The 10,599-nt window shown below is 52.0% G+C and overlaps 1 protein-coding gene across 4 annotated transcripts; it reads left to right on the top strand.

Moving 5' to 3' along the window:
- Window positions 1-292: 292 nt before the first annotated feature.
- LOC146355840 (uncharacterized) lies at window positions 293-9,019 on the top strand. Of its 4 annotated transcripts, none has more exons than XM_084830779.1 (4): window positions 293-1,656; window positions 2,070-2,989; window positions 4,295-4,427; window positions 5,194-9,019. In XM_084830779.1, exons 2-4 carry the CDS (start codon window positions 2,204-2,206, stop codon window positions 6,423-6,425), a joined length of 2,151 nt encoding a protein of 716 aa, XP_084686905.1. In that variant the 5' UTR covers window positions 293-1,656; window positions 2,070-2,203; the 3' UTR covers window positions 6,426-9,019. The 4 variants fall into 4 exon arrangements, with proteins under 4 accessions (XP_084686905.1, XP_084686906.1, XP_084686908.1 ...); XM_084830780.1 differs by having other exon boundaries at window positions 320-439; XM_084830782.1 differs by having other exon boundaries at window positions 320-753.
- Window positions 9,020-10,599: the final 1,580 nt, after the last annotated feature.

Below are 10,599 nucleotides of genomic sequence, written 5' to 3'. Positions count from 1 at the left end.
AGGCACTGAAAACATGGTTGTTCAGGCAGGCATTTGGGGTGGGTTAGGATATTTTTGGAAATGTGATGTTTTTAATGTAGGATTTTATTGTTTTAAATTGTTCTTGTTGTACATCGCCCAGAGTGGCTGGGTGACCAGCCAGATGGGCGATAGATAGATAGATAGATAGATAAGCTTTAGCCATCGATTACCACGTCCGTGGATCACCCCTGACTCGCAAATGCAGCTTTTTCATCACAGCCGGAAATAAAGGCTTTTCCTCCGCCTTTTATTTCTCTTTGCCGTCGGGAATCCACTTCCTGTCTCTCTCTCCCCCACCGTGCCTCTCATCACCTCCCGGGGAAACTTCGCTTTCTTTAGTCTGGGGGGGAAAACGGGTTCTGCGAGGATCAGATGCTCTGGCCGGGGGAGCGGGGCCCTGCCAAGCCCGCAGAGAGGGGTGAGTTAAAGCGATGTTGTCAAGGGAGGGAACGAGCGCTGCCTTTACTAGGACTTCCTAACGCGTCCCAAAGGAGGGAGCAAAGTTTCGCGTCCTCCAGAACCGCCGCCGGCGGGATAATAAGCAGGCTTATATATAAAATAAATACAACACGCGCTGTGGCGGCGTGGGGAGACAACCCCCGGGGCAGAAGCCCCCAGTCTGCAAGCCTTGAGATGAGTCCAGGAGGTTTTCTTCAAAGTGCCGTCGGAATCCTGCACGCGCCTACTGAGAAATGAGCTCCATTGAGTTCGATGGGACTTCCTTCCAGCTAAGTGAGCAGTCCTGTGCACCAGCCATTGCCCGGGCGGGCTGGAGGATGCTGGGAGTTGCAGTCCAACATCGGGACACGGACAGCTGCTATACGCTCTTACCTAGGAGCAAGCCCCATTGTACTAAGTGGGGTTCGCTGCTGAATAGACGTGCATAGGTTTGTGTATGTATGTATGTATTAAATTTATTAATCGCCCATCTGGCTGGTCACCCAGCCACTCTGGGCGATGTACAAGCATATAATAAAACAGTTTAAAACAATAACGTTCTACAATAAAAACGTTTTCTAAAATACCCTAACCCACCCCAAATGCCTGCCTGCCTGAACAACCACGTTTTTAATGCACGGCGGAAGCTCATTTGCACGGTTCAGAGGTGAGAGAGGATGGCTGGGTGGTGGAGAGAGAACCACATTGTGGAAGAGAGTTCGCAAACTCCCAGATGGGTGGACTTTGAAGCAGGATGGCCGAATAACGGGAGGACAGCAGGAGAGCATCGGGCAACCTCTCTCTCCCAAACTTTAAAACAGTTCTGATGGGTGAACCTGGTGCCTCCAGATGTTTTGGACTACAACTCCCATTGGTCTCAGCCAGCGTGGGCAATGGTATGGGATTATGAGAGCTGTCGTCTCTGCTGCTGCTGCTGCAGTTACTACTCATAGTAATATACCACAACCTATTAGGGCTCATCTTTGCCCTTTCCTACACATCATGCTCGTGCCTCCACCGCATTTCTGACCCCTACAAGTTGCTCATCCCACGATATTCACTTTCCGTGGAATGGGAAATAGATGGCGACAAAGGCCACCGCTGTCATCCTCAGTTAGCGTGTCTGTGACATGGGCAGCCAGTGCTAGCCTGCTCCACAGGGCTCTACAAGGATTCTCCGCGTAATCCATATCAGAGGTGATTAACCTTTCTCAGCCTCAGGGCTGCACTCCACTGGGGGGGGGGGGTGCATTCTGGTGGTGGGCGGAGCTAAAGGCAAGGGGGGCAAAAAACCCAGCCTATTCCTGCCAGTAACTCAGCCTTAGGAGAGGCGCTTCAGCCTTTTAGAAAACCCGTGCAAAAGCTGGGAAACCACCAAACAATCAGCAGTTGGGAAACCCTCTGCACTTTGGGAGTTATCTCCTGGGACGGTACCGTTCAGAGTGCTTATATGCCCCCTGCCCCAAAAGCTCCTTCAACATGAAAACTAGTGCCTAAGGCAGCACCAGATCCACGCATGCAGTGGAAAAATATTGGTGGCTTCAGCCAGGATGGAATGTTCCCTTCTGAATATTACCTTGTATGTCTGTTTTTCTTTCTCCTTCTTTTAGGAGTAGCCAGCCTGCCATTTAATAAACAGGGCCGTCATTTGGCCAGAGATTTGTAGACTCAAAGTGAGGAGTTACTTGACTTGAAGAAAGTCCCTCAGAGGCTGAACAGTTCCTCCTTGGGTTGCTACTGAGCGATGGAGACCTTGAGTGTGGAGGTGAACATGTCTGTGGAAGAAGTACAGACCCCAGAGCTGAAAAGGGGGGAGCAGAACACCCCCACTGTCAAATTGTGGGCAGGCCTGGAGGGAACAAAAGACCCACCAGTGGTACATATAAGGAGCATTGGAGAGTTACAGATGGCATCATCTCCACAGTCTATTAAAAAGGAACCGGAGGAGCCACAGTGTTGGGAAGCCCAGGGGCAGGGGTTCCTGCGGATGCTGCAGGCCCCTCCCTCAGGATGGGGGAGCACACCGACGCCTGCGGAGCCCAGGCCCTGGGATGACACGAAGGCTTTCCTGGCCTCCTTCGAGCAAGTGGCGTCGGCGTGCCGCTGGCCTCGGGACAAGTGGGCGACCCTCCTCCTGCCGGCCCTCAACGGAGAGGCCGAGGAGGCCTTCAGCAGCCTCAGTGCCCAGGACAGGGGAAACTACGGGAAAGTGAAGGCGGCCATCTTGGAAGGGGAGGCCATCTTGCGGGAGAGGCAGCGCCAGCACTTCCGGCAGTTCTGCTACCGGGACACAGAGGGGCCCAGAGGCGTTTACAGTCGACTCCGGGAGCTTTGCTGCCAGTGGCTGAGAGCCGAGAGACGCTCGAAGGAGGAGATCCTGGAGCTGCTGATCTTGGAGCAGTTCCTGACCATCCTGCCCCAGGAAATGCAGCGCTGGGTCCGGGAACGGGGCCCAGAGTCCTGCACACAGGCCGTGCTCCTGGCAGAGGATTTCCTGGTGAAGCAGAACGTGGTGAAAGAGGAAGGAGAGGTGAGGGCTCCCTGGGGGTGGGTTGATTCCCCAACTTTTGCTTTTCTGCACTGGTAAGAACTAGGGTGACAATGTGTCCTATTTTACAGAGGACAGGCCTCTATTTGAAGATACCCTTTATTTGAAGGGCCACCCACGCTAAAGCCTGTTTATCCATAAAGAACCCTAAGAAGGCCAGGGCCTTGAAGTTGCCCATCAACAGTGAGCACTCATGTCCTGCTTGTGGGTTTCCATGGGCAGCTGCTTGGTCACTTTGAGAACAAAATGCTGGACTAGATGGACTCCTGCTCTGATCCAGTATGGCTCTTCTTAGGTTCTTATTATAGAACAGAATAGTAGGGTTGGAAGGGGCCTGTAAGACCATCGAGTCCAACCCCCGCTATGTGTACCTGGACAGCAGACTGAGCAAAGCACACAGGTCACCTGGTCACAGTTTTCCCCATGATGGTCAGATGTACTGTATTTCTATTTAAATTTTAGTAATTATTTCTAAATTTGCATCTATACCTACAAATTAGCATATGCAAATGTTATGCAAATTGGTGTCATCTTCTGTTCTCTTTTTTGGTGATGCAGAAGTGGCTACCTTAGCAACAGTGAGCTCTGTGGATGGACAACTTCAAGGCCTCTGCATGTCCTCCCTTCTTATGGTTCTTTTATCTTTAAACAGGCTTTGGACTGGGCAGCCTTCAAACACATGGCCGCCTTCTGTAATGCAGGACACATGGTTACGCTACATGGTCTCCTAAGGCGCTATCGGCTTGGTTGGGGGCCAGTGGCCAGCAACCACAGCTGCTGCTTGTCACAGTTGTCCAGCCAGAAGGAATGTGAGCATAGGATCGTACACCCGGCTGCCTCTGTTTCTGTGTGTGTGTGTGTGTGTGTGTGTGCGCGCGCACACAAGGGGATCCATTTTGAGTCTCCTGCCCAGCCCCCCCAAACCTGGAACCAGCCATCTTTGTGTGAATTCTCTCTTAAGGAGGAGATTCTAAGTTTTATGTATGTATGTATGTATGTATTTATTACATTTATGTCTCACCTTTTCTCCTCCTTAAGGAACGCAAGGTGGCGTACATAATCCTCCTCTCCATTTTATCCTCACAACAACAACCCTGTGAGGTGAGTTGGGCTGAGAGTCTTTGACGAGCCCAAAGTCACCCAGTGAGCTTCCATGGCTGAGTGGGGACTAGAACCCGGATCTCCCGGCTCCCAGTCCAACACTCACCACTATACCACACTGGCTCTCCAGTTTGGCATAACCAGGAGCATCGCTCACCCTGAATGGTTCTCTCATTGCCGTTCCAGGAGTTGTGGCCTGCGGGGGTGCCGGTGGCTGTGAATCCTTCTGAGGGAGGCCAGGATCTGCCGCCGGACAGCTGGCCGAGGCAGCTGGGCCAGGAGCCCAAGCAGGAGCAAGAGGAAGAGGCGAGCTCACTGAGTAAGGAGGAGTTGCGTCCGTATTGCTGGTTGTCATGACACTTAAAAAAACAAAAACTTCAACCTTTTAACAATAGCCTTTCTGTAATGATATTTAACCACCAGTGGTGTAGTGGCACCTTTTGAAGCACTCCTCCGAAAATATGCTGACACACTCGCCCACGCTCCTTTTATCTGTTGTATCACTTGTATTTTTACTCTTTCTTTAGGTATTGAGCTCCTATATAGGCCATTTTACTGTAGATGATCCATAAGCATATCAGTTATAGATGAAGATGTATAATTAGTGAATTCTTTTGGTTCTTTAGTGATGTTGATGTATTATTATTTTTTATTTGTTACATTTATATCCCACCGTTTTTCATCCTTAAGGAACCCAAGGCGACATACATAATCCTCCTCTTTCATACGTAATTCTTTTTTTGGCTGCCTTTATTTTGTTCACTTTATTTCAAAATAAAATACGATTTCATGGGGGGGGGAAGTATGCTGGCATTTTTGGTGTTTTTGCCCTGCTCCCTCTTGCCTCCGGCCCTGCCCACCACTGGAATGTGGCGCCCACCACCTCCTTTGAAACGCAATCCATCTCTTGGCCTGAAAGAGGTTCGACACCCCTGGCTTAGAGTGGGTCATGAAAGGCAGACGACACACGTTCGCGGCAGCTGCTTCTCTCCCATCTTCCTCCTGAGCACCAGATCCTTTCATTTATTTCTCTTTTTGGAAAGTTACCCAGAGCTGGACATGCAGCGCTTTCTTTGTCGTTGCAGGTGAGCGGCAGGATCACCTCCCCCGGGACGGTTCTGAGCCAGAGGCGCCTGACAGCCCGTCGCTGGAAAGGGGCGGCACGTTCCACTGCTGCGAGGCGGGAACGTGGCTTGCGAGTCAGCAGGGACCGGTGAGCAAGTGGGGAGCGAAGCCAGGGGACGGGGTGGTCAAAACTCTTCCTATGGACGAAGGCGACACTGGTCAGGAAGAAGGTGGAGGCAACTACAACCGCCCCCGTTGTCCCTGTGGGAAGAGCTTCTGCTGGAGGTCAACCCTCAGAGCGCATGGGCTCGTTCCTGCCGGCAAGAAGCCTCCGCGATGCGCCGTCTCCGAGAGAAATGGCAACGACGGCTCCCACCTTATGGCCCCCGAGGGAAGCCAGACCGGGGAGAAACTGTACAAGTGCTCCAAATGTCGGAAAGGTTTCCTTCAGGCCCGATCCCTCGCAACCCACGAAAGAATTCACATCCGAGACAAACCTAATCCCTGCCTGATACCCGAACTGAGCGGTGCCAGAGCAGGGGGAAGGAGAATAATGCGGCGCATGCTTTTTGTGGGTGCCGGGGCCACCACTTCTCGGGCCAAGCCAGAGGCCGTTGTGAACAAGTCTTCCTTACCCAGAATTCTCCAGGGGGACTTTGGCGACGGGGAGCAGGCTCGGGAGGGGGATTCAGGGGAAATTGCCCTTGTTGGATTCTCCCCGGCCGCTCAGGACATGGTCCGGGGGTCGGAGGGGTTCAGCTCGGAGGGCTCCTTGCCAAGTTCCCCTGTTCTTCCACCTGCTCAGACACAGGCCGCTCAGAGCAGCATGAGCTGCTGCAGCCGCGGTGGCTTCTCTGTGCAGGTTTGGAGGAGGGGGGAGGGGGAGGAGGTAGAGGAGGAGCCCGTTGACACCAAGCCACGCCCCCCTGACGCCATCGCCCCTGCGCCTGGGAGGAGGCCGGGCGGAGCCCCCCGCACGTCGGAGGTGTGGAAGTACTTCCGCCAGATGGGTGATCCCCGGTGGGGGGAGTGTCTCCTCTGCAGGAGGCAGATCAGCCGTGGGAAGGTGATGGGGCACCTCACCAACTCAGGCATGATGCACCACCTGCGGAAGCAACACGAGCTGGTGCTGCTGCAAGGGGATGCAGGCAAGGCGAGGCCCGGCAGCACTCCCTCCCAATGTGCGCCGGAGGGCAAGGTGAAGGGCAAGAGCTGCAGGAAGGACAAAGGAAGGCAGAAGGCCCCGTCTTGATGCAGCCGCTCGTCCCCGGCCTCCAAGATTGCAGCACACGCCCCATTCCACGAGGTGCGTGGCTCCGTGCCAGTGCCAGGTCGCCAGGGACAGGGTGAAGGCAGTGGCAGCTGGTGGTCGTGGGGGCTGGAGGGGCGAAGGGCAGGGAAGAGCAGACGCGCAGCATTCCTCTGAGAGTGGCGGGGGAGGGCGGGGGACAATCACGCCTGGCCAGCAGTGTGTGCCGTGCATTGGAGCAGACGTACCTTCTTGTGGGGGGATTTCTCTGCCACAAGTGGGTTGGGGAGAAGCAGAGGGGAGCCGCCCCATTTCCCATATAGAGCTGCCTCTGGTTGAAGGCAGTGGTGCCATCAGGGGTTGGACTTAGGGGCAGAGGACTAGGTAGCCATTCAGCAGTATGAACGGGAGGGCCCCCAAATTCAGCAGGGCAGGTTGAAATAATAGTGTTGGGAGAAGTGCAGAAAGGGGCAACTCAAATGATCAAGGGGCTGGAATAACCTTCCCTCATAGGGGAGATGCAATAGCTGGGATTGTTTAGCTTGGAAAAAAGGACGGTAAGGGGAGACATGACAGAGGGGTACAGAATTATGCATGGTGTGGAGAATGGGGAGAGGGAGACATTTTCCTCCCTCTCTCAAAATACTAGAACCCCAGGGGATCATCCCATGAAGCTGATTGGGGGGAGATTCAGGACAGATAAAAGGAAACGGCGCAGAGTTAAACTGTGGGATTCGCGACCACAGGATGTTGTGATGGCCACCAATTTGGATGATTTTAAAAGGGGGGTGGACGAATTCCTGGAGGAAAAGGCCACCCATGGCCAAGAGTCTTCGTGGCTATATGCCACTCCCAGTATCAAAGGCAGTATGCCTGTGTACACAGGTTGCTGGGGAATATGGGCGGGAGGGTGCTGTTGCGCTCATGCCCTGCTTGTGGGGTCCTGGCCAACAGCTGCTGGGCCGCTGTGTGAACAGCATGCTGGACTAGATGGACTCTTGGTCTGATCCAGCAGGGCTCTTCTTGTTCTTAAGGCATACACATCACCATCTGAAGAGCCCCCCGCCTGCATAAGACTATGAAGTCCAGAGTCCAAAAGTTCCTCCCCACACCGCTGGTTGGAGGCGCAGCTGGGCAGAGCAGAGAGGCCTGCTATGCCCCTTGCCAGAGACACCTGGAGCACATCGCGTGTCTGCCGGTCTCTCGGTGTTCCCTGGGGGTGGAAGGAGGCAGGGCTGGGGGCTGGCAGGCATATGGAGGCACCAGCAGGCTACAGGTGGGCCTGTGCTGTTGATGGGACGCACCCATGATCGGAGAGCGCTGGTCACATGGTGGAGCAGTGGCGAGGTGGGAAGCAGGTGCTTCATGGTGGAGGCTTTCAATTTCAGTGGGGCTTTGAAGCCATTCTGGGTTTCATTCAGAACCAGCCAGAATTCTAAAAGAGCTATGCAAGGTGCCGAAGCGTGGATAGCTCCTCCCCCCAAGCTATAGAGTCTCATGGCTAGAGTGGTCTTTTGCGGAGCTCCTTAGCCCATACATCTGTTACTTGCGTAAATGGTCATCCCGTGTAAAATGGGGCAGAGGGTCCGTGAGCATAAAACTGCCAATATCATACTGCCCTTACACAAATCTATGGTGCGGCCACACTTGGAATACTATGTACAGTTCTGGAAACTGCAGGTAAAAAAGGACATTGTATTGCTGGAAAAAGAGCAGAAAAGGGCAACTAAAATGATCAGGGGGCTGGAGCATCTCCCCTGTGAGAGAAGGTTACAGCAGCTGGGATTGTTTAGCTTGGAGAAAAGGAAGGTGAGGGGAGACATGATAGAGGTGTACAAAACTATGCGCGGTGTGGAGAATGTGGATAGGGAGACATGTTTCTCTCTCATCATACTAGAACCCAGAGGGGTCATCCCACAGAACATCCCTTATGTGGACTGCACTGATGCAGGTGGAGGGGAGTGTTGAATGTTTCAAGGCCACTCCCTGCAAAAAAAAAAACTGCCTGTGCATAGAAAATACACATATGGGAGAAAGCTAGGACAATCACTTTCCCCTTCTGATGTGCTGAGAGGGTTTTTTAAGCTATGGAGTAGCACTTGAGCATGTCATTCCCCCTCCCCCCCCCCGAGTGAAGTGGACCGGTCCGAAGAGAAAAATCATTTTACCATTTCCACATGCTGAATATATAAAGTAGTCTTTAACGATAGAATAAGGCCCAGGGCAGAAAGAAACTTGGGAAACCTGCAGTCCATTATGAACTCAGCAAATATTTGTTGATGCTTGAATATACTTTACATTGTTCAATTTTTGTGTGTGTGTGATATAAAGAATACTGTGTCTAGCATATCAGTGAAGTGCTGGTGATTTATTATATAGCTGTGTGCAAATGGCTTCTCAAAATTGTCCACCCTATTTGTGGGCAGAGATACTTGGGGGTTCATTTCACAGAATTTCACCAGGGGGATGAGAAATTCTCCCACAATTTTTCTGAGTGGGGCGCACAGCTTCTTTTTCCCCCCAAGTTTTTTGTTTGTTTCTTGCACTTTGAGGGTGTTTTTGAGCTTGCAAGTGGCACTGTTTTTTTCTTTTTATTACACAAGCATGTCTACACAAAGCTTTTATTGTGCACTTGTGATTGGTCATTCACAGTTTTTTGTGGGCCCTTTATGCAATGGCGTCAACCTCCAGGGCCCCTCCCATCTTCTGGTGATTATAGCAGCTTAATTCTCTACAGGGCTGTGTAATAAAACATATAGAAGTTGCCCAGAAAGAACAAGAAAGGATGAAGCCACATGAAAAGGAGCCAAGCTTAATCCCACGAGAATTCCAGAAGCAGAAGCCCTGGTGAGGGTGCGGGATTTTAGCTTGGTGTACAAATGCTCCACAGCTCTCCATCACTCTGCAGCCTCCCTGACTGCCCATGCTTCCTGATCTGAAAAAGCCCTATGGGGGAGGAGTTACCTCATGACATCTTTCCTTCCTCTGAGCTATAATTGAAGTGAGGGAAGCTGGGGAGGCTGCATGCTGCTAGAAAGATGATGTACAGTGAAAGACAGCTTACATACACTCATTGGCCACCTTATAAGGTAAGCACAGGAATCCTGAACCCCACCCATGAGAATTTCTCTGAAAATTCCTTCTCTGAAAATTTTTCAGAAAGCGATTTCTATCAAACGGAATGAGAATGATTGTGGGGGAAATGTGGAAGATGTTTTCGGTACAGCATTAATTTATTAGCATTAATTACATTTTCTCTTTCTCTGTTGGCAGCCCACATGGGCCCACAGCTGTTTATCCTCACAAGAACCTGGTGAGGTAGAGTGATAAAAGTAAAGATATAAAATTATCAAAAACAATGTAAAAACAGAACTAATTTTTGATACAAGAAAAGGACGCAAAAGAGGCCAATGTCTGACCACCTGAAACAAGAGAAATAAATCCCTACAGTGCTTGTCGCCATGAGGGTCCAGTACAAAGTCCTCATCCTGTCCCTCCATGGTCTTGACACACACACACACACACACACACACCCCTATCTCTGTAGTCCCTTGTCCTAATAGACGCCTTGCTCACCCACCATCACTCCCTTTACCTGTCCAGAGGATGGAGACAGGCTGGAGCTCAGTGGCAGAGCACCAACTTTGCATGCGGAGGGCCCCTCTTTCAATCCCTGGCATCTCCCGCTAAGAAGAATCAGCCATCAGATGAGACCCAAGACCTCCACCACCCCCACCTGGTGCCCTCCATTGGCTCACCATGCTGGTGACAGATGAAAGGAGGTGGAACCCAGTCCATTTGGAGGGTGCCAGGGTGGAGAAAGCCACTCTACAGCGCAGATGCCAGAGCAGACAGTACTGGGCTTGGTGGACCAATCATCTGATTCAGGGCAAGCATCCTGTGTCTCTTGCACCCTCAAACAACTCTGCCCTGTTTGGCTCAGGTCTGGAAACTCCCTGGAAAAGACCCTGATGCTGGGAAAGACTGAAGGCAAAAGGAGAAGGGGACGGCAGAGGATGAGATGGCTAGATAGCATCACGGATGCAATGAATATGAACTTGAGCACGCTCCGGGAGAGAGCGCAGGACAGGAAGGCCTGGCGTGCTATGGTACATGGGGTCACGAAGAGTCGGACACGACTGAACGACTGAACAACACAACAAGTACACCTATGTGA

The sequence above is a fragment of the Heloderma suspectum genome, chromosome 2, assembly GCF_057233095.1.
Source record: "Heloderma suspectum isolate Gila_16-S chromosome 2, 16-S_ref, whole genome shotgun sequence".
Taxonomy (NCBI): domain Eukaryota; kingdom Metazoa; phylum Chordata; class Lepidosauria; order Squamata; family Helodermatidae; genus Heloderma; species Heloderma suspectum.
This window is presented reverse-complemented; position numbering and strand designations above follow the sequence as displayed.

Coding starts and splice junctions, on each gene's coding strand:
- LOC146355840 (XM_084830779.1), top strand. CDS start 2,204: ATGGAGACCTTGAGTGTGGAGGTGAACATGTCTGTGGAAGAAGTACAG. Junction 2,990..4,294: donor TGGTGAAAGAGGAAGGAGAG/GTGAGGGCTCCC, acceptor TTGCCGTTCCAG/GAGTTGTGGCCTGCGGGGGT. Junction 4,428..5,193: donor GGAAGAGGCGAGCTCACTGA/GTAAGGAGGAGT, acceptor TTGTCGTTGCAG/GTGAGCGGCAGGATCACCTC.